Source organism: Canis aureus, chromosome 19 (assembly GCF_053574225.1).
Source record: "Canis aureus isolate CA01 chromosome 19, VMU_Caureus_v.1.0, whole genome shotgun sequence".
Classification (NCBI taxonomy): domain Eukaryota; kingdom Metazoa; phylum Chordata; class Mammalia; order Carnivora; family Canidae; genus Canis; species Canis aureus.
In genome coordinates, this window is record NC_135629.1 from 39,636,672 (window position 1) to 39,661,126 (window position 24,455).

Below are 24,455 nucleotides of genomic sequence, written 5' to 3' on the forward strand. Positions count from 1 at the left end.
ATACAGAGAACTTATCATTGCATCTGCACTTATCCTCAGGGTACCAGCTAATCCCTGGGTTTTAGCCAAGTATCTTAGGTCAGAGCTAGATGGGAGGTGGGATCAAACCCTGCAAGGCTAGGATTCTAGAAGGCAGATACCCTTGGCGAATAAATTAGGAGGAAATAAATCCCATCACACACAGAGATACACATGATGAAGTATGTGTCTCAGCCTTCATTATGGATGGAATGAGGCACAAAAAGGAATACTAACTCCAAATGAGCATTCCCATGGGTCTGAGGAGGGAACCCACTCTACTGTTACAGCTTAAGAAATTCCAATCTAAAATTTTTTAGGTTTTTACTTAAATTCCAGTTAGGTAACATACAGTATAATATTAGATTCTGGTGTGCAACATAGTGATTCAACACTTCCATACAACAACTGGTGCTCATTACAGCAAGTGCACTCCTTAATCCTCTTCACCTATTTCACCCATTCCCTCACCCCCCTTCCTTTTGGTAACCATCAATGTGTTCTCTATAGTTAAGAATCTGTTTTATGGTTTGCCTTTTTTCTCCCCTATGTACATCTGTTTCACTTCTTAAATTGCCACGTATGAGTGAAATCATATGGTATTTGTCTTTCTAACTTATTTCCCTCAGCATAATATACTCTAGCTACATTCATGTCATTGCAAACAGCAAAATTTCATTCTTTTTAATGGCTGAGTAATATTCCACTGTATATATACACACCACATCCTCTTTATCCATTCATCAGTCAATGGACACTTGGGATGTTTCCTTAATTTGGCTGTTGTTGATAATATTGCTATAAACATTGAGGTGCATGTATCTCTTTGAATTAGTGTTTTTCTATGTGGGTAAATATCTAGTAATGCAATTGCTATATCATAGGTAGTTCTACTTTTAACTTTTTGAGGAAACTCATACTGTTTTGCAGAGTGGCTGCACCAGTTTGCATTCCCACAAACAGTGTAAGGGGGTTTTCCTTTTTCTGCATCCTCACCAACACCTGTTTTTCCTGTGTTGTTAGTGTTAGCCATTCTGACTGGTGTGAAGGGATATCTCACCATAGTTTTGATTTGTATTTCCCTGATGATCAGGGATGTTGAGCATCTTTCATGTGTCTGCTGGCCATCAGTTTTGGAAAAAGTGTCTATTCATCTCATCTGCCCATTTTTAACTAGATTATTTGTTTTCTGAGTCTTGAGTTTTATAAGTTCTTTATATATTTTGGATCCTAACCCTTTATCAGGTATGTCATTTGCAAATATATTCTCCCATTCCAAAGGCTACCTTTTAGTTTAGTTAATTGTTTCCTTTGCTATACAGAAGCTTTTTCTTTTTGATGAAGTCCCAATAGTTCATTTCTGCTTTTGTTTCCTTTGCCTAGGGAGACATATCTAGACAGAAGTTGCTATGGCCGATGTAAAAGAGGTTACTGTCTGTGTTCTCTAGGATTTTAATGGTTTCCTGTTTCACATTTAGGTCTTTAATCCATTGTAAATTTATTTATGTGTATGGTGTAATAGAGTGATCCAGTTTCATTCTTTTGTATGTTGCTGCTCAGTTTTCCTAACACCTTTTGTTGAAGAGACCATATTTTTCCCAGTTGATATTTTTTGTTGCTTTACCAAAGATTAATTGACCACATAGCTGTGGATTCCTTTCTGAGTTTTTTTATTATGTTCCATTGATCCATGTGTCTATTTTAGTGTCAGTGCCATACTGTCTTGATCACTACAGCAAACCAAAAACCATAATAAATATAATCAAAGGAATAAAACTAATCAGAGGTAAAAGATTTGTACTCTAAAAAATAAAATAAAAACCATGATGAAAGAAACGGAAGAGGACACAAAGAAATGGGAAACACTCCATGATCATCAACTGGAAGAACAGATATTGTTAAAATGTCTATACTACCCAAAACAATCTACACATTTAATGTAATTCCTACCAAGAAACCTCAATCTAAATTTTAACATGTTTTCAGATACATAATACCACAAGAACCTGGCAAAAACAAATGCAAACTTTCTCTGAGAAATGTTTTAACCCCAGCTTTAAAAAATTCCTAGAGTTAGAACTCCAAAGAACATCAGCTCAAAAAAACACCAAAATCAGGATTAAAGCAAGCAAATATGAGCAAGTCAGCAAAAAGACAACTGAATCAGAATAACAAAAAATGAAGACTGAAATGATTACATACAGAATATTAAATGGGTATCTATAATATGTTTAAATAAGTAAATGAGTACAGTATATACCAAGAAGAAAAAGGCTGTAAAAATTAACCAGACAGACTTAAAAAATAACCAAACAATTCTTGTTTTGTCTCTCTTACTATTTTCCTTGTGCTTTTCTTATATTCCACACATGAGTGAAATCATGTAAGATATTTGTCTTTCTCTGACTGACTTATTTCACTTAGCACAATACTCTCTATTCCATCCATGTCATTGCAAATAGCAAGATTTCATTCTTTTTACAGCTGAATAATATTCCATTGTGTATATACCACATCTTCTTTATCCATTCATCAATCAATGGACACTTGGGCTACTTCCGCATCTCGGCTATTATAAATAATGTTGCTATAAACATCGGGGTGCATGTATCCCTTTTGTTTTTTTTTTTTTTTAAGATTTTATTTATTCATTCATGAGAGACACGGGGAGAGAGAGAGAGAGAGAGGCAGAGACACAGGGAGAGGGAGAAGCAGACTCCATGCAGGGAGCCTGACGTGGGACTCAATCCTGGGACTCCAGGATCACGCCCTGGGCTGAAGGCAGGGGCTAAACCGCTGAGCCACCCAGGGATCCCCATGTATCCCTTTTGAATTTGTGTTCGTGTATTCTTTGAGTAAATACTCAGTATTGCAATTGCTGGATCAGAAAGTAGTTCTATTTTTAACTTTTTGAGGAACATCCTCAAAGGTCCCACTGTTTCCCCCAAAGGCCCTACCAGTTTGCATTCCCACGAACAGTGTACAATGTTCCTTTTCTTCCACATCCTCACCAATACCTGTTGTTCTTGTGTTGCTGATTTTACCCATAAGACTCTTAATTATAGAGAACAAACTGATGGTTACTAGAGGGGAACGTAGGCGGAGAGGATGGGTTAAATAGGTGATGGGGATTAAGGAGTACACTTGTGATGAACACAGGGTGATCTATAAAAGTGTTGAATTACTATACTGTACACCTGAAACTAATACAATAGTGTATGTTAACTGGAATTAAAATTAAAACTTTTAAAAAGTAACCAAAGAATTTCTAGAACTGACAAATATAATCAGTGAATTCATGGCTCATTAAATAGCTGACCAAACATGTCTAAAGAAAGAATTAAAAACAAATGAGCTAAGTATCCAACTGTGTAAGTTGGAAAAAGAAAAACTGGATAAACCCACAAAAAAAGTGTTGAAGGAAATAAAATGAGAACATAGATTAAATAAATGGAAAAAGAGACTATAATTGAAGGTTAACAAAGCCAAAAAATATTACCTGGAAAGGTTACTAAAATAGAGGGGCACTTAGGTGGCTCAGTCAATTGAGCATTGTACTCTTGATTTTGGCTCAGGTCATGACCTCAGGGTCATGAGATTGAGCCCTTAGCTAGGCCTGAAGCAGGGAGTCTGCTTGAGATGCTCTCTACCCTCCCCCACCCCTCTTCCCAATTGCCCTATTTCTCTCTCAAATAAATATATCTCTAAAAAATTAAAATTTAAAAATTAAACAGACACCTCTGGCAAGTCTGAGTGAGATGAATAAAGTGGCAAAAATAAAGAATATTAGGAATGAAAACAGGAAGTAACTATTGCAGAAGGCAATTTATGTCTTTTTTTTAAAAGATTGTATTTATTTATTTTAGAGATAGTGCGCACAGGTGGAGGGGCAGAAGGAGAGGGAGGAGCAGACTCCCCACTGAGCAGGGAGCCTGATGCAATGCAAGACTTTATCCCAGGACCCTGGGATCAAGACCTGAGCTGAAGGCAGACACTTAATTGACTGCACCACTCAGGTGTCCAGAAGGCAAATTTTGTCTTTACAATTAAAAACTTAAATGAGACAGAAAAATTCCTAGATCAAAGAAATTATCAAAATGGCCAAAAAATCCTGAATGATTTCAAAATCACTGGAGAAATGGAATTGGTAATTTAAAGAAATCATCTCACAAAACAAATACTATCCTAATTTAAAGTTTAGTTCTATCAAATATTCAAGAAGCAGGTAATCACAATCTTTAAAAAAAATTTTAAAAAATAAAATAAGAAAACTCTTCAGTTCATTTTACGATGTTAGTATAATCTTGATACCAAAACCAGACCAGGTCTATTGGAGAAAGGAAAATCATAAACCAGTCTCACTCTTGAACACGGGCAAAACAACAACAACAAAAAAAATGGAACTAACCTTAATATCAACCACCAGTGGAATAAATATGGCATAATCATATGGAATACTACATAATCATGAAATGAACAACTGCTAATACAACATAAAGAAATACAACATGAATAAATGTGAAAAGATACTATTGAGGGATAAAAGGAAGTTATAGAAAAGTATGTACACAGAGTAATTTTAACCATATAAACACCCAAACAAATGTATATCACTTACGATTAATATGTATTATAATATATATACACACATAGTCTAAAAATATATTTTTTATATAACATATACAGTATCTAAAAAACAAAGTATAACTTAGAGAAGCAGAGAGTAGATCAGTAGTATCAGAGGCTGAAGGAATGGGGAGACGTTGCTCAAAAGATACAAAGTTGCAGTTACACAGGATGAATAATCCAGAGATCTAATATACAGGTGTGATGACTAAACTTACTATTACTACACTGATTACTAAAAATATGCTGAGACAGTACATTTCAGGGATACTCATCACACACAAAGAATGGTAACTATGTGAGGAGGTGGTGACATGTTAATTAGGTTGCCTCTAGTACCCATTTCACCAATTACATATGCATTGAATCATCATGTTGCACACCTTAAATTATATGCAATCTTCATTTTAAATATATAAGTAATGAAAAAAATTAATTGACCGCATCTATCTGGTCAATTATGGTCTCTATTCCACTGATGTATATGCCTATCCTTTTGTCAATAATACCTTTTGTCTTGATTATTACGCTTCTTAGTAACTCTTGAAATCACATATACAACGACCTCCAACTGGGTTCTTCCTCAAGTTTTCTTTGGATACTTCAGCCATTTGTATGTCCATATATATTGTAGAATTAATGTAATCAATTTCTATTAAAAATGCCACTGAAATTTTGCTTGTTACTGTACTGATGCATACATTAATTTTGGAGTGAATGGACATCTTAACAAAATTGAGCTTACCACTCTACAAGCATGACTTCTTGCTCCACTTATTTAGGTCTTCTTTAATTTCTTTCAGTAATATTTTACAGTTTTTAGTAGGCAAATGTTACACATATTTCATTAAACTGACCTAATATTAACTAGGCATGCTTCACAGTTTCTTAGCATATTTTGTGTGTGGGTGGTAGTGGGGGGTAATTCCAGGCCTTAAAATAGGATGTAAGTGTATGTAAGATAGAAACAGTCCAATTTTAACATTCTGTTTCCATACATCTATCCCTGTGTTATATTATTGTGTTAAAACAATTCCCCAATGATGATATAAAAGTAATCTAGGAACCCTAATAAATCATTTCTTTTGCAATACTTTAAAAAGAACACTGAAATAAAAATTCACTTCACAAAGAAAATTTAGCTCACTAGAAAAGGCAGTATAACAAAATGAAATAATATCTACTACTTAGGTAATCTGTTCTTTAGTTATCACATCTTCATGAATTCAGTAACTTTTCAAACAAATGTAAATTGAATATGCCTGCATTTGTATAGAAACAATTTAAAATTTTTTCTTTCCACTTCAATAAATATAGACAATAATAAAGGCAAGTCCACTGTTTTACAGAAAAAATAATATTAGTGAATTAAAAGTAGTGGTAATCAATCATTTATTGAGTCAATTCACTTTTCCTTCACTGACATCTCATATATCAATTAGACTTGTGTTTGGCTACATTTTATAAACCTGATAAAAATAATCAAATACAGGATTATTTTTTCACATAACAAAAAGTTCCAAAGTGAATAGTCTATGGCACTAAAGTGACTCTACAGTATCAGCAATATCTTAGACATCTATTTTTGTGCTCTGTAATCCTTGGAAGGTGATTTTTAACCTCATAAATGTCATCTCCTAGCAATAAGATGGTAATTCCACCATATACCTATGTAGTAAATTCACTTGTTTTTTTATAGAAAAACAATGGCTTTTCCAGAAACCACTTGTAGAAACTTCTGCTTATAGCTCATGGCCAGAAATGCATCACATAGTCTCTGCTAGCTTCAAGGGTATCTAGAAAGGTTGTACTTTAGCTGTACACACTGCTGAGCTAAACAGTTTGGGGCTCTTTTAATAAGGAAAAAGAGGAGTGTGGATACCAGACAGCCACAAGGATGTCCACTGAAATATTATTTTAGATTTTAAACCTAGCTAAAACAAAATATATTAAAAGTTATCCTCAATTGAAAATACCAGGCTTAAAAATCATTAAAAGGGTAGGAAATATCAGAAAGGGAGACAGAACATAAAGACTCCTAACTCTGGGAAACAAACTAGGGGTGGTGGAAGGGGAGGAGGGCGGGGGGTGGGGGTGAATGGGTGACGGGCACTGAGGGGGACACTTGACGGGATGAGTACTGGGTGTTATTCTGTATGTTGGTAAATTGAACACCAATAAAAAATAAATTTATTATAAAAATAAATAAATAAATTTATTATTAAAAAAATAAAAAACCCCCACTGATTTACAGACTATATTTGGAGAGAAAACCTTTTAAAACTATCACTTTGTTATATATAAAATATATTTGAAAAGGCAACAAGAAAAAGAAGTTGCCCTTCTAAAGATTAATATTTTTAGGATAAAGTGGAATGGAGGCTAGGATATCTTTGTAAAAAATGTAGGACTAAAGAAGATGGAAGAGTTGCTTTAGGAACAGACTCCTACAACAGGAAACGTTATTCCTATTAAATAACAACAAAAATGAAATAATGAGTAAGCATTTAATCAAGCATTTAAAAACAGGCCAACCACCATTCTAAACTTTTATACCATTTAAGCGACCTGACAACCCTAGGAGGTAGATACCATTATTATCTCCTAGGAGGAAACTAAGAAGCACAAAATCACACAGCTACCAAGTTTGAATTTGAAGTCCGGGAGTATCTCTTCAGAGCTCATGCACTTAGCCACTCTATCATGTCTCTCTGCTGAATTCCTCTCATATGGACCCTAAACATATGATGAGGTAAGCACATATGTTCTTAATGCTTGGCAAATCAATATTCTTAGGATGACCATAAAAATGAATTTTCTATCCTCTGTTGTTTAGGTGGACCCCAACATGACATGCCACCTTCAATTTATAAATTTAATCTTCCAAAGATTAGAAAGATACCATACAGCAGAATTTAGAGAGCTGTGCTTTCTTTCTAGTAAAATCTAGGAACTGTTCATTTCTTAGGGCTTCCTAAAAAAAATTAAAAACTTTTTACTTAATACAAAGTAGAAATGTTAAAAAGCACACTTTAATATCTATATTCTATTAGCAATGTGTGTAATATTTTCCTATAACATGAAAATATTGTTATGTTAAGGTATATTCCATCACAAAGGAAAAGTAAACTACAGGATAAAATTCACTACAGATCCCACTTAAATAAAGGTAAGTTTTAAATATGAAAGCAAAAATTCTAATATCATGTCATCCTAAAATAATACAAATAAATGACTAAAACAATTTAGATACCATTATAAAATGCTTCAGTTATATACTTAAGGAAAAATTAATATTCCAAAATTAATTCAAGTACACATAATTTTATATCTGTAGTGTCACCTTTTTTGTTTTTAAAGTAGGCTCTGCGCCCAACATGGAGCTTGATCCTGAGATCGAGCACATGCTCTCCTGACTGAGCCAGACAGGCATCCCTATAGTGTCATCTTAACAGACACTGTAATTGCTTGTTAAATCCACTCATAGAAAATGAAAACAACTATATATAGTTATTTGATAAAGACTTCTTACTTGTTGGAAATTCTTTTTTCCCATTGCTGTGAGAACTCTAAAAATGAAGAATAAAGATAATTCTGGATAATACATTTATTTTCTACTTTTATTAATAATTGACCTCAACTGTTATCTTGGCAAAAGGAGAAAGATACCTTTTGTTTGTGTGATTTTTTTTTAAGATTTTTAAACTTATTTTTGAAAGAGAGAGAGCATGAGAACACAGATGGAGGAGAGGGAGAAGTAGACTCCCCACTGAGTGGAGAGCCCAAGTAGGGCTCGATCCCAGGTTCTGGGATCATGACCTGAGCCGAAGACACACGTTTAACCAACTGAGCCACCCAGGTACCCTGTGTGTGATTTCTAATGTGCTTTTGTTTAAAGAAACCAAAAAGTGCTTGTAGCATAAATATTTAAAATTTCACAATCTTTTTTTTGACAGGAATGGGTAATGATATCACCATTTTCCATAAACAATGGTTTTCACATCAGAATAAGGTTACTGGAATGGGAGATTTAGGTTTTAACTGCCTCAGAGGGATGGAGATTTTTCCATCCTGGCTCAAGTATTACATACACTCTTATCCTAGCACTCCATTATACCTCATTATACAAATGAAGTCCACTGCATTGAGTCTATATTTCTCTACAGAGAGAAAGAAACTTAAGTGATGAAAGTATCATTCTAAATACCATCTATATCAGAAAATAGATGTCAATTATGTATACCTGGAGAGACATATAATTCATATCAAAAACAAGATAATACTGACTGAGTGCTTAAAGATTTACATGCAATTTTATTTAATCTCTAACAACCCTGTGAAATAGTTTTCTTGTGTATAAATGAGTATTATAAATCTAAGACTTAATAAGAAGCCTAACATAAGGTGACAGGCCCAGATTTGAGCCTAAGTCCAAAGCCCTTTCTCTAGAATTTAATATATACTTGCTGATGCTGTGATAAAAGCTAAATACAGCAAATTAATTAGTATAATCTCCTATGTTCAGCTCTTGTACATATATCTTATTCACTTAACACTGGTAGTATTATTTTACAATATCATTCATTATTTTAATGAAAGTTTTATTTTTTCCTAACAATTAAAATAATATATATTAATAATTCAAAATTTTTTAAATAGTTAAGAAAAAGACATCTAAAATCTTGGCCCCTCAATCTCCATTAAAATTATGGTGCATTTTCTTCATGCATATTCCAAATATATTTTCATAATACAGGTGGAATTATACTTTATATATAATTTGTACATAAACTCACCTTATTATATACTATTTAAATTTTTCTAATGGCTCTTTAGATGTAAACACTAAGTCATCTATGTCTTAACTGGACCACAGTTGGCACATTTGGAGAAGTAAATTTATTTTTGCTACTGCATATACTGCTTCCATGGAAATATTTATGAAATAGAGATTTACTCCATTCTCATATTTAACCTTATTATCTTAAAACAACTTCCCAGAATTAGAATTACTTTTATTACTTAAAAGTCTGAAGAAATTTAAGGCTTTTCCTAAATTATTTTTTAGATAGGCTAACTAAAACTTGATATCCACTAGCAAAGTATGGAGAAATTCAATGGTAGAGGATAATTTTTACTTTCTTAACTGTTAATTTGAAGGAGAGTATCTAGGAATGGTTAGGGTTATCTCATCATCTGATTGATTTAATTTACACCTCTTACTAGTGATACTATTTCCTTAGTATATTGTTTTGTGAATGTCTTGTCTCTATCTTTGCTGATTATCTACTGGTGTTCTTACTGGTTTTCTTATTTTTATGTACTTTATACACAGAAAGATGTTAATCTTCATAGTTATACATGTTGAGACTTGTTTCTCAGTTTACTCTTCATCTTTTATTTATATTATTTTTCTTTCATTTTCAGAATCAGATAAATTAGACTTTAAAAGTTGTTACCTAGATTCATTTTGGTTCTTAAGTATACTTTTTCCTCAAAGGACAACTATGTTATTACTTACCTTTTAGTAAAGTCACATTAAGAAGAACTATAAGGCTTGAAATTAAGTAGAGAAAACAAAGGAGAATGTTTAGCTATCTTACTGACTTCAATAATACAACAAATTTATTCTCTTCCAGTAGAAAGAGTCATGTGGAGAAAATGTATATTCATTTGTTTTGAATTTTATTGGCTACACATCTGACCTCCTACATCCATTATAGAAAAACAACAATCATTTGACTACTTGTCATATTGACAATATTTTTAAAAGAACTAACCAAAAACACTGCAATTTGTTAAAATGATAAAGAAAGGCAATATCCCATGTCAGAAGGTAAATTTAAAAATTACCATGGCAATTTCAAATTTTAGTTATAAAATATCAAAAACTACTGTTCGCAGCTGTCCTTTCCAATACAGCCTCCTCCTACTCTCAAGGTTTTCCATGTCTCTCAAAAATCAGTGAGTATATTGGCCTCAAAGCATACCTGAAAGATTTTTCAAATTTTAAATGTCCCAAGCTATTGCATTAAATAGCAGCTCTAATTTATTCACATTTCTGATCCTGAATCCTTGATAGACTGTAGAGCTGCCATAACAGATCCAGAATGCCTGTGCTCTCTTGAAAAAGAAAAAAAATGTATTTTCTTTAAAACACCAGTACTGTTTTCAAGTTTTTATTTAAATTCCAGTTAACACACAGGTAATATTAGTTTCAGGTGTAGAATTTATTGATTCATCACTTACATTCAGCATCTCGTGCTCATCCTAATGAGTGTCCTCCATAAGCCCCATCATCTTCTTAATGTATTGTTGTATCCTATTGGCTAGTATCTTGTTGAGAATTGTTGCATCCATGTTCATCAGGGATATTGGTCTATAATTCTCCTTTTTGGTGAGGTCTTTGTCCGGTTTTGGAATTAAGGTGATGCTGGCCTCATAGAATGAGTTTGGAAGTATTCCATCTCTTTCTATCTTTCCGAACAGCTTTAGTAGAATAGGTATGGTTTCTTCTTTAAACGTTTGATAAAATTCCCCTGGGAAGCCATCTGGCCCTGGACTTTTGTGTCTTGGGAGGTTGTTGATGACTGCTTCAATTTCCTCCCTGGTTATTGGCCTGTTCAGGTTTTTTATTTCTTCCTGTTCCAGTTTTGGTAGTTTAGACGCAGAAATGCGTCTATTTCTTCTAGATTGACTAATTTATTGGCATATGGCTGTTCATAATATGTTTTTAAAATCGTTTGTATTTCCTTGATGTTGGTAGTGAGCTCTCCTTTCTCATTCATGATTTTATTGAGTCTTCTCTCTCTCCTTTTTAGTAAGGCTAATGGTTTATCTATCTTATTCTTTCAAAGAACCAACTCCTGTCATCTATTTAACCCATCCACCTCTCCTCCAGTAGCCATCAGTTTGTTCTCTATAATTTTGTTTCTTAAATTCCACATATGAAAGAAATCATATGGCATTTGTCTTTCTCTGACTTAGTGTGCTTATCATAACATACTCTAGCTCTATCCACATCATTGCAAATGGCAAGATTTCATTTGTTTGATGGCTAATATTTCATTGTGTATATATATCACAATTCTATCTGAATCATTCAGCAGCCAATTGACATTTGGGCTCTCTCCACAGTGTGACTATTGTTGATAATGCTGCTGTAAACATCAGCGCATGCACCTCTTTGAATCAGTATTTTTGCGTCCTTTGGGTAAATGCCTACTAATGCAAATTGCTAAGTCATAGAGTAGTTCTATTTTTAACTTTCTGAGGAACTTCCATGCTGTTTTGTAGAGTGGCTGCACCAGTCCACATCCCCATCAACAGTGTAAGGGGGTTTCCCCTTCCTCCACATCCTAGCCAACACCTGTTGTTTCTTGTGTTGTTGATTTTAGCCATTCTGACTGGTATGAGGTGATAGCTCTCTGTAGCTTTTGTTTCTATTTCCTTGATGATGAATATATTGAGCATCTTTCTGTGTGTCTGTTGGCCATCTGTATGTCTTCTATAGAATAATGTCTATTCACATCTTCTGCTCATCTTTTAGTTGGGTTATTCATTTTGGGGGTGTTGATTTTTTAAGTTCTTTATATATTTTGGATACTAATCATTTATCAGATATGTAATTTGCAAATATCCTCTCCCATTCCATAGGTTGCCTTTTAGTTTTGTTGTTTCCTTCACTGTATAGAAGCTTTTCATTTTGATGAAATCTCAAGAGTTTATTTTTGCTTTTGTTTCCCTTGCCTCAGGAGACATATCCAGAAAGATGTTGCTATGGCCAATGTCAAGAGGTTACTGCCAGTGTTCTCTTCTAGGATTTTTATGGTTTCAGGTCTCCTATTTAAGCCTTTAGTCAAATGGTACTTTTGTAAAAATTTGGTTTCCAAGTGCTCATTGCTAATATATGGCAATATAATTAATTAATTGAATGAATGAATGAAAGAAAAAGAGAGTATTTTGAGTTAATATCCTGTAACTGTTTAGGAGTATCTTTGGAACACTCTAGTGGGTTTTGTTGTTTGTAGATTATTTGGGATTTCCCATGTAGCCAATCACTATCTGCAAACAGGATTAGCTTTTCTCCTTCATTCTAATCTGTATCTCTCTTCTTCCCTTGCCTTGCCTTATTGCACTAGTCAGGTCTCCTAGTAGTAAGCTGAATAAAACTGTTAAAAGCAGACATCCTCACCTTGTTCCCAAAAGCAAACTCTCACAATTAAGCATGACATTTGCTGTAGTTTTCATAAATGCCCTTTTTCAGGGTGAAAAAGTCCCCTTTATTCCTAGTTTGCTGAGAGTTTTTAATCATGAGAGAGTGTTGGATTTTCTCAAATGCTTTTTCTGAAACAATTGATGTGATCTACTAGTTTTTTTTCTTTAGTCTGTTGGTAGAATTTACCAGTGGAACCATCTGGGCCCAGACATTTCCTTTTTGGAACGATTTTCATAAATTTAATCACTTTGAGGAGCACCTGGGTGGCTCAGTGGTTGAGCATCTGCCTTTGGCTCAGGTCAGAGCCCTGGGACCGAGTCCCACATCAGGCTTCCCACAGGGAGTCTGCTTCTCCCTCTGCCTATGTCTCTACGTTTCACTGTGTCTCATGAATAAATAAATAAAATCTTTTTATAAATAAATTAATAAGATTTTATTGCTTTGATAGCTGCAAAAAAACTTTGATAGCTTTTTTGTAACTGAGATTACCTATTTTTATCTTGGGTAAATTTTGGTGATTTGTGATTTTCAAGGACTTGTTTTATTCATATAGATTCTCACTTAAATGTATGAAGTTGTTTATAGTTTTCTCTCATTACCCATTTAATGTCTGTGGCATCCACAGTGGTATTTCTTTCTTTAGTCCCAATATATTGGTAACTACTATTTTCTCTTATCTTCTATGCCAGTCTTGGCAGATGTTTATTAATTTTATGGATATTTTTTAAAACTGACTTTTGGGTTGATTTTTTTTTTTTAAGATTTTATTTTATCATGAGAGACACAGAAAGAGAGAGAGAGAGGGAGAGAGAGAGGCAGAGACACAGACAAATGGAGAAGCAGGTTCCTCACAGGAAGCCTGATGTGGGACTTGATCCTGGGACTCCAGGATCACACCCTGAGCCAAAGGCAGATGCTTAACTGCTGAGCCACCCAGGTGTCCCTCTATTTTTCTATTTTTAACCTCATTAAATTCTGCTCTAGTTTTCCCTTCATTCTGCTTTCTTGAATAGGAGCTGAAATTACTGATTTGACACCATGGATTTTTTTTTTCTAATAAATGCAGTTAATGTTAAAAATGTCCTCTCAGCACTGCTTTACCTGCATCCCACACATTTTAATATATTATATTTACATTTATGTTCGCTTTAACATATTTTTTGTTTCTTGATATTTCCTCTTTGACCATGGATTATTTAATAGTATATTAATTTTTAAGTGCTTCAATATTTTCCTAGTGTCTTCTGGTTGTTGATTCTACTTTGTTTCTATTAGCATCAAAATATCCTTTGTATGATAGGAGTTATCATAAATTCGTTGAGTTGTTTTATGACCCAAGATATTGTCAATCTTGCTAAATGTCCCATGTATGCTTGAAAACAACCTGTATTCCAATTTTATTGGATGAAACATTCTAAAAATTTCAATTAGATCCTGATGGTTGATGGCACTGTTCCATTCTTAATTATCATTGGTGAATTTTGTCAAGTGGTTGTAATCAATTACTAGGGAAAGGGTTATAAATCCTCAAGTATAGGAGATGATTTCTCCATTTTCTCTATCAGTCCCTTCAAGTTTTACTTCATTTATCTTGCAGCTCTATGTTTTGGTGCATGTATATTTAAAATTTTTATATTTTCTTGGTGAATTTTTTTAATAAACTTATTTTTTATTGGTGTTCAATTTACCAACATACAGAGTAACACCCAGTGCTCATCCCGTCAAGTGCCCTCGTCAAGTGCCACCCTCAGTGCCCGTCACCCATTCACCCCCACCACCCGCCCAACTCCCTTTCCACCACCCCTAGTTCGTTTCCCAGAGTTAGGAGTCTTTATGTTCTGTCTCCCTTTCTGATATTTCCTACCCATTTCTTCTCCCTTCCCTTCTATTCCCTTTCACTATTATTTATATTCCCCAAATGAATGAGAACATACAATGTTTGTCCTTCTCTGATTGACTTATTTCACTCAGCATAATACCCTCCAAGTCCATCCACGTTGAAGCAAATGGTGGGTATTTGTCGTTTCTAATGGCTGAGTAATATTCCATTGTATACATAAACCACATCTTCTTTATCCATTCATCTTTCAATGGACACCGAGTCTCCTTCCACAGTTTGGCTATTGTGGACATTGCTGCTATAAACATTGGGCTGCAGGTGTCCTGGCATTTCACTGCATCTGTATCTTTGGGGTAAATCCCCAACAGTGCAATTGCTGGGTCGTAGCGCAGGTCTATTTTTAACTCTTTGAGGAACCTCCACACAGTTTTCCAGAGTGGCTGCACCAGTTCACATTCTCACCAACAGTGTTAAGAGGGTTCCCTTTTCTCCGCATCCCCTCCAACATTTGTGATTTCCTGTCTTGTTAATTTTCCCCATTCTCACTGGTGTGAGGTGGTATCTCATTGTGGTTTTGATTGTATTTCCCTGATGGCAAGTGATGCAGAGCATTTCCTCATGTGCATGTTGGCCATGTCTATGTCTTCCTCTGTGAGATTTCTGTTCATGTCTTTTGCCCATTTCATAATTGGATTGTTTGTTTCTTTGGTGTTGAGTTTAATAAGTTCTTTATAGATCTTGGAAACTAGCCCTTTATCTGATACGTCATTTGCAAATATCTTCTCCCATTCTGTAGGTCGTCTTCTAGTTTTGTTGACTGTATCCTTTGCTGTGCAAAAGCTTCTTATCTTGACGAAGTCCCAATAGTTCATTTTTGCTTTTGTTTCTCTTGCCTTTGTGGATATATCTTGCAAGAATTTACTGTGGCCGAGTTCAAAAGGGGTGTTGCCTGTGTTCTCCTCTAGGATTTTGATGGAATCTTGTCTCACATTTAGACCTTTCATCCATTTTGAGTTTATCTTTGTGTATGGTGCAAGAGAGTGGTCTAGTTTCATTCTTCTGCATGTGGATGTCCAATTTTCCCAGCACCATTTATTGAAGAGACTTTCTTCCAATGGATAGTCTTTCCTCCTTTATCAAATATTAGTTGACCATAAAGTTCAGGGTCCACTTCTGGATTCTCTATTCTGTTCCATTGATCTATGTGCCTGTTTTTGTGCCAGTACCACACTGTCTTGATGACCACAGCTTTGTAGTATAACCTGAAATCTGGCATTGTGATGCCCCCAGATATGGTTTTCTTTTTTAAAATTCCCCTGGCTATTCGGGATCTTTTCTGATTCCACACAAATCTTAAGATGATTTGTTCCAACTCTCTGAAGAAAGTCCACGGTATTTTGATACGGATTGCATTAAACGTGTAAATTTCCCTGGGTAACGTTGACATTTTCACAATATTAATTCTGCCAATCCATGAGCATGGAATATTTTTCCACCTCTTTGTGTCTTCCTCAATTTCTTTCAGAAGTGTTCTATAGTTTTGAGGGTATAGATCCTTTACCTCTTTGGTTAGGTTTATTCCTAGGTATCTTATGCTTTTGGGTGCAATTGTAGATGGGATTGACTCCTTAATTTCTCTTTCTTCTGTCTCATTGTTCGTGTATAGAAATGCTACTGATTTCTGGGCACTGATTTTGTATCCTGCCGCGCTGCCAAATTGCTGTATGAGTTCTAGCAATCTTGGGGTGGAGGCTTTTGGGTTTTCTATGTAGAATATCATGTCATCGGCGAAGAGGGAGAGTTTGACTTCTTCTTTGCCAATTTGAATGCCTTTTTTGTCTGATTGCTGAGGCTAGGACTTCCAGTACTGTGTTGAATAGCAGTGGTGAGAGTGGACATCCCTGTCTTGTTCCTGATCTTAGGGGAAAGGCTCCCAGTGCTTCCCCATTGAGAATGATATTTGCTGTGGGCTTTTCGTAGATGGCTTTTAAGATGTTGAGGAACGTTCCCTCTATCCCTACACTCTGAAGAGTTTTGCTCAGGAATGGATGTTGTATTTTGTCAAATGCTTTCTCTGCATCTAATGAGAGGATCATATGGTTCTTGGTTTTTCTCTTGCTGATATGATGAATCACACTGATTGTTTTACGAGTGTTGAATCAGCCTTGTGTCCCAGGGATAAATCCTACTTGGTCATGGTGAATAATTTTCTTAATGTACTGTTGGATCCTATTGGCTCGTATCTTGTTGAGAATTTTTGCATCCATGTTCATCAGGGATATTGGTCTGTAATTCTCCTTTTAGGTGGGTTCTTTGTCTGGTTTTGGAGTTAAGGTGATGCTGGCCTCATAGAACAAATTTGGAAGTACTCCATCTCTTTCTATCTTTCCAAACAGCTTTAGGAGAATAGGTATGGTTTCTTCTTTAAACGTTTGAAAGAATTCCCCTGGGAAGCCATCTGGCCCTGAACTTTGTGTCTTGGGGGGTTTTGGATGACTGCTTCAATTTCCTCCCCGGTTATTGGCCTGTTCAGGTTTTCTGTTTCTTCCTTTTCCAGTTTTGGTAGTTTGTGGCTTTCCAGGAATGCGTCCATTTCTTCTAGATTGCCTAATTGATTGGCATATAGCTGTTCATAATATGTTTTTAAAATCGTTTGTATTTCTTTGGTGTTGGTAGTGATCTCTCCTTTCTTATTCATGATTTTATTGAGTCTTCTCTCTCTTCTTTTTAATAAGGCTGGCTAATGGTTTATCTATCTTATTAATTCTTTCTTGGTGAATTAATCCTCTTATGATTTTGTGATATCCCTTTGCCCCTGGTATTTTCTTTATTCTGATGTCAATTTTTTCTTATAGTAATATAATTCTTAAAATATTTATTTATTTATTTATTTGAGAGAGAAAGAACATGAGCAGCATGGGGGAGGAGCAAAAGTAGAGGGAAAGAGAGAATCTCAAGCAGACTCCCTGCAGGGAGCTCAATACAGGGCTTGATTTCAGGACCCTGAGATCATGACCTGAGCTGAAACCAAGAGTCAGATGCTTTAACCAACTGAATCACCCTGGGTACCCCACTTATAAAAAGTAATATAATTAATTTTATTTTTATTTATATAAGAAATAACCATAATTAATATAATAATCTCTTTTTAATATAGCTTTCTTCTGATTAGTGTATGCATGGCATATATTTTTCTAACTTTCACCTCCTGTGTTATTATAAATGAAGTCAGTTACTTAACAGACAGCACACAGTTAAGTCTTTTTTATCAACTCTGTCAATTTATATATTTCTATTATTTATATGTTAGGATTTAAATCCACATTTTAGTATTTGTTCCCTCTGTTTCACTTTCCTCTGTTTTCCCTTTCTTAATTTCTTATAAGGTTACTTGAACATTTTTAGTTATTCCATTTTGGTTTATTTACAGTATTTTTATTATGTTACTTTATTAGTATTTTTAATGATTGCTCTAGAGATTATAACATACATACATAAATTATAATCTACTCATATCAACATCTTACCACCTGAAATAGAATGCAGATACCTTACCATAATCTATGCCGCTTTCCCTCACCACTTTAGATACAACTTTCTTAAATATAATATAACCTTGATATACATTGAGAACTGTACCAGTGTCATAATTTTTGTTTTGTATCCTCTAAGACAATTTTAAAAACTGAAGAGACTTTACCCCTTCCATTGCTTACTTCACTCCTATGTTCCAAGTATTCTTCCATCATCTCTTCCTCTATAGTTACTATTTTAAAACCAATCCACTATCAATACATTTTCTTAGCTTTCCTTTATCTGAAAATGTGTTTATTTCTCCTTCATTCTTGAAGTATATTTCTCCAGGATACACAATCTGGGGTAACATCAATTTTTTTTCTTTCAATGGTTAAAAAATGTTGGGCTACCTTCTTGTGTCTTCCGTAATTTCTTATGAAAAATCTGCTGTCATTCAAATTGCCATTTCCCTAATAGGGGAACACACACACACATACATACACACACACACACACACATACACACACACACACAATGGAGTATTACTCAGCCATTAGAAGGGACAAATACCTACCATTTGCTTCGACGTGGATGGAACTGGAGGGTATCATGCTGAGTGAAGTAAGTCGATCAGAGAGACAATCATCTTATGGTTTCACTCATACAGGGTATATAAAAAATAGTGAAAGGGATTGTAAGGGAAAGGATGGAAAATGAGTGGGAAAAAAATGAGTGACAAACCATAAGAGACTCCTAACTCTCTCGGGACACCAACAAAGGGTAGTGGAAGGGGAGACAGGCAGGGGATGGGGTAACTGGGTGACAGGCACTGAAGAGGGCACTTGATGGTATGAGCACTGGGTGTTATATGTTGGCAAATCGAACTTCAATAAAAAAAAAAGATGTGGTATGTATGTATGTATGTGCATGTACACACTCACACACATATATAATGGAGTAATACTTAGCCATCAAAAAGAATGAAATTTTGCCATTTGCAATGACATGGATGGAGCTAGACTGTATTATGTTAAGTGAAATAGTTAGAGAAAGCCAAATACCGTATGATCTCACTCATATGTGGAATTTAAGAAAGAAAACAGATGAACATATGGGAAGGGGAAGAAACAGAAAAGGAGTGAGAGAAATAAGCCATAAGAGACTCTTATTGACAGAGAACAAACTGAGTGTTGATGGAGAGAGGTGGGTGGGAGATGGGCTTGACATGTGGTGATGAGCACTAGGTGTTGCATGTAAGTGATGAATTCTACTTCAGAAATATTGCATTGTATGTTAACTAAGTAAAATTTAAATAAAAAATTTAAAAACATGAAAAAAGTGGTATACTTAATGTAAGTACTAAGTAATGTAGAGAATTACTAAATCACTATCTTGTACACCTGAAACTAATCTAACACTGTATATTAATTAAATTGGAATATTAAAATACATAAAAATTTTAAAATACATATATACATATGTATATACAAAGATTTTTTCATTTAATTTTCAGAAGTTTAACTAATGTGACTGTACATGGATTTATTTACATTTATCCTGTTTGGAGTTCACTCAGCTTAAGTCTGTAGGCTTACGTCTTTTGCCAAATTTGGGAATATGTAAGCCATTATTTCTTCACAGTTTTTTTTAGGTCCACATTCTGTCCTATCTAGTACAGAATGCTTCAAATGTTAGATCTTTTGTTATTGTCCCAAAGGTCTCTGAGGCTATGCTTACTTTTTCATTTAGTTTTTCACCATTATTAAGATTGGATAATTTCTTTTGATCCATCTTTAAGCTCACTAATTCCTTCCTCTCTTCTTTCCATTCTGGCATGGAGCCTATCCAGTAATTTTTAAATTTTGGTTACTGTATTTTTCAGTTCTAAAATTTCCACTTGATTCTTTGCATTTTCTACTTCTATTGCTGCAGTTTCTTATGTTTTCATTTGTTTCAAGAGTGTCTCTAATTGTTTAGTGGAGCAATTTTACAAAAACAGCTTTAAGATCCTTGCTGATGATTCAAACATCTGTGTCATTTCGAAGTTGGCATTGTTGATTTTCTTTTCTTATTAGAGTCGAGATTCTTCGTATAACAAGGAAATTTGGTCTGTACACTGGACATTTTAAGTATTATCCTATGACATTAGGAGTCCTATTTAAATCTTTTAATTAGCAGGTCAACCAGCTTAGCTTCAGAATGTAATCCTAGGCTCACTTTTGTGGACTGTCAATTTAAATGTCAATTTAGTATATAAAGTCTTTCCAGTACTCTTCTAGTTTCCCCCATTTGTGTGTTATGTAGATAGCAGAACTCCACTTTACTTACACTCTGCATGGATTTGGGTGGGGAAAAGCACTGCCTTATTTCAGCAGGACAAGGATGAAAAACAGGGTATTCTTGACATGGTGTACTAGAGAAGGGCACTGTCTCATTAATTGGGGAGATGTGAGTCAGTCCTGCCTACAGGCTCAGCTTGGGAGGGACCCACTTATTATTACAGGGGAAGTGGAAATCAAGAGCTCTAACCACAGGGTCCTCTGTAGAAGGATGCTTCTTCCTTACTTCAGAGCACAGGAGGAAGTCAGAGTTTTGCCCACAGAACTCTGTAAAATAAGGGCATCACCTTGTTAACACTGGGTAGTTGTGAAATCCAGAGTCCCACCCACAGGCTCTGCTGAGGAAGGTGCCACCTTGCAAGTACTAGTGAAGTTGCAGTCGGAATCCTCCTACAAGCCCCACTCAAGAGAGGTACTGCCTCATTACCACAGCAGGAAGGGGTAGAAGGTCAGAGTTTGGCCTGAGGTTCCATTGGAAAGGGACATCTTGTTATTGCAGGTGTGGGGAAGAGTGTGTGTAAGATGGAAGTTCTGATCACCAATTCCACTACTGTAATGCCTGTTGGGTGGGTACAAGGGGGTGCAGCTTTTATTACAATGTTTTCTAGAGAACAGAAAGGATAGGTTAAAATTAAAAGGTTTCTGTCTTGATCCTTTTGTAGTTCATAAGCATGGTGATTGAGTGTTGATGCCACTATATGACATGTGCTTCACTCAAACCTTATTACAACCTCTGCACATAACTGGTCTGATATGAAGGGGAAAAAAGGTTTCTGTTTTGCTGGGTCATCCTTTGGCTAAAAGGAAAAGGTTTTCTTTGGTGCTTTCTGTGTGCACCCATTAGTATTCCAAGTGGTGGGCTTCTCTAGAGCCCAGACCAAAGTATATGAGAGGCAAGAAAAAACAACAATCAGGGACCTCACTCCATCCTTGAGTTCAAAGGTCCCTAGTCACTCCACCTTCCTTTTCTTTCAGAGTTTTCTGGTAGATGATTTATGGGTTTTGTCCAGGATTTTTGTTGTGATTAGTAAGAGGAGTATAACAGAATGTTCAGATGGAATAAACAGAACCCAAACCTTGACACTTATTTTTAGCCTAGATTTTGTGTCCTCCATTCACTCTATGCTTCCAGAGTATATGGACTAGGTTTTTACTATTCTTTCTATTAATTGTGGGCTTAGAGAAACATGTCCTATATAGCATACCCTTTAAGCTTAGTAGCTGTAAGAAACTGTTGAGACAACTTCTTGGCCTTTACTCACCTTTAGGTACACAATGAAACTCTTAAGTCTGTACATTCATTCAGTAAACACCTGTTTTATGAAAGCTTCTGGGGCTCCAGCAGTAAGGCAGCTAAAATTCCTGGTGTTATGGAACTTATATTCATTCTAGTGACTAGGATAGCATAGAGGGACCGGAGGCATACGAATAATGTGTTTTCTTCAGGTTGAACAACACTCAGTATACAATGTTTCAGTTAATATTAGGAACATTGAAAAGTTGTGATTATTCATAAATCTAAAAATTTGTAATTGGCATATATAAGATAATTCTTTTTTCATAATAGAACTTTAATGATCTAGTAAGCTAGTTATCAATACTTACCACATAGAGTTGTTTCCATAGACTGGCCCATTCTTGTAGAGTTGCTGTAACCTCAGTCACAATAGAATCTTCAAGTGGAACCACAGTTTCATACTGCCTAGAACCAGAGCCACAACAAATAGCCACATTATCTTTCATAAAATACCAGAGTGCTATCTACTGACCTTTTCAATGTGTGTAACTCAAACTTTAAATTCATGCAAATACAAAGGAGAGTTACACCCAACCGACTTTAGACTCTTTGCCATAATATACTGCAATATTTAAATGAACTAAATTAACATAAAAACATCTGCGTTTTCTATGTAAGTCCTCAATTTTACTTTCAGATATATTGTCTTTATTTTTTTTTAAGATTCTATTTATTTATTCATGAGACACACGGAGAGAGAGACAGAGGCAGGGAGGCTCCCCATGGAGAGCCCAATGTGGGACTCAATCCCAGGACTCCAGGATCATGCCCTGAGCCAAAGGCAGACGCTCAACTGAGCCACCCAGGCATCCCTAGAAATACTGTCTTTACAACAGTTTTTTAAGGGGCACCTGGGTGGCTCAGATGGTTAAGCGTCTACCTTTGGCTCAGGTCATGATACCAGGGTCCTGAGATTGAGCCCCACATTGGACTACCTGCTCAGCAGGAGGCCTGCTGCCTCTTCTCCCTCTGCTGCTACCCCTGCTTATTTCTCTCTCTCAAATAAATAAATAAAATCCTTAAAAAAAAGTAAAACTAACTTTTTAAAAAGACTTTTTTAGGCTTTTTTCTTTAAGGCCATATACTGCCCACATCTTGCTTAAATTAATTTTTTAAATTATTAATGTCCTTTAACATTTACTAGTAATGCAAATTAGCTCCTGCTCTTGGTATAAAAGATCTGATGAAAATGGGATAAAGGGCACCCAGGCACTGGTTTTTGAAACATTTTATAAACTCTCCCTTATATGGGTATTGTATTTCCTTTGAAAATTGTGTCAGTAGAGGAATTCTGGGTCTGGTAGAAGAATTCTGATCTTGGTAAGTATCAGAAAGATGCTGGGGTTCCCTTAGTCCCATCCAGTATGGTGTCAGTCCCTGTGCTAACTGCCAAGGATTTATCAGTGAACAAAAGTGGACAAGGTCCATATCTTCAGAGATAGGGACCAGATAAGGTCTCATCGGAAGATAGGGACCTTGATTTGGGGAATATAAAAAAATAGTGAAAGGGAATAAAGGGGAAAGGAGAAAAAATGAGTGGGAAATATCAGAAAGGGAGACAGAACATGAAAGACTCCTAACTCTGGGAAATGAACTAAGGGTGGTGGAAGGGGAGGTGGGTAGGGGGTGGAGGTGACTGGGTGACGGGCACTGAGGTGGGCACTTGACGGGATGAGCACTGGGTGTAATTCTATATGTTGGCAAATTGAACACCAATAAAAAATACATTTATAAAAAAATAAAAATAAAAAATAAAAGTCAGCCTGCAGAACCAAAAAGAGAGAGAGAGAGAGAGAGAAACAAAAGCAAAAATGAACTATTGGGACTTCATCAAGATAAGAAGCTTTTGCACAAAAAAAAAAAAAAAGCTTTTGCACAGCAAAAGAAACAGTCAACAAAACTAAAAGACAACCTACAGAATGGGAGAAGATATTTGCAAATGACGTATCAGATAAAGGGCTAGTTTCCAAGATCTATAAAGAACTTATTAAACTCAACACCAAAGAAACAAACAATCCAATCATGAAATGGGCAAAAGACATGAACAGAAATCTCACAGAGGAAGACACAGACATGGCCAACAAGCACATGAGGAAATGCTCCGCATCTCTTGCCATCAGGGAAATACAAATCAAAACCACAACTAGATACCACCTCACACCAGTGAGAACGGGGAAAATTAACAAGGCAGGAAACAACAAATGTTGGAGAGGATGCGGAGAAAGGGGACCCCTCCTGCACTGTTGGTGAGAATGTGAACTGGTGCAGCCACTCTGGAAAACTGTGTGGAGGTTCCTCAAAGAGTTAAAAATAGACCTGCGCTACGACCCAGCAATTGCACTGTTGGGGATTTACCCCAAAGATACAGATGCAGTGAAACGCCAGGACACCTGCACCCCGATGTTTACAGCAGCAATGTCCACAACAGCCAAACTGTGGAAGGAGCCTCGGTGTCCATCGAAAGAGGAATGGATAAAGAAGATGTGGTTTATGTATACAATGGAATATTACTCAGCCATTAGAAATGACAAATACCCACCATTTGCTTCAACGTGGATGGACCTGGAGGGTATTATGCTGAGTGAAATAAGTCAATCAGAG

General features: G+C 35.6%; 1 protein-coding gene and 1 non-coding gene across 16 annotated transcripts in view; one reads left to right on the forward strand and one right to left on the reverse strand.

Moving 5' to 3' along the window:
* DOCK3 (dedicator of cytokinesis 3) overlaps positions 1 to 24,455 on the reverse strand; it is a 514,642-nt gene that overhangs the window by 292,119 nt on the left and 198,068 nt on the right. For 11 of the 15 annotated variants that reach the window (XM_077858742.1, XM_077858737.1, XM_077858736.1 and 8 more), the window contains exon 5: positions 22,163 to 22,259. In XM_077858742.1, coding sequence (XP_077714868.1) covers positions 22,163 to 22,259 — 97 coding nt within the window. Of the gene's footprint in view, positions 1 to 20,747; positions 20,825 to 22,162; positions 22,260 to 24,455 lie in introns of those variants that run through there. The other 4 variants (XM_077858743.1, XM_077858745.1, XM_077858744.1 and 1 more) reach the window with 2 other exon arrangements.
* Positions 21,208 to 21,311, forward strand: LOC144291270 (small nucleolar RNA U13). Its single transcript, XR_013358583.1, has one exon. It is a non-coding gene; the product is annotated as a small nucleolar RNA U13 (small nucleolar RNA).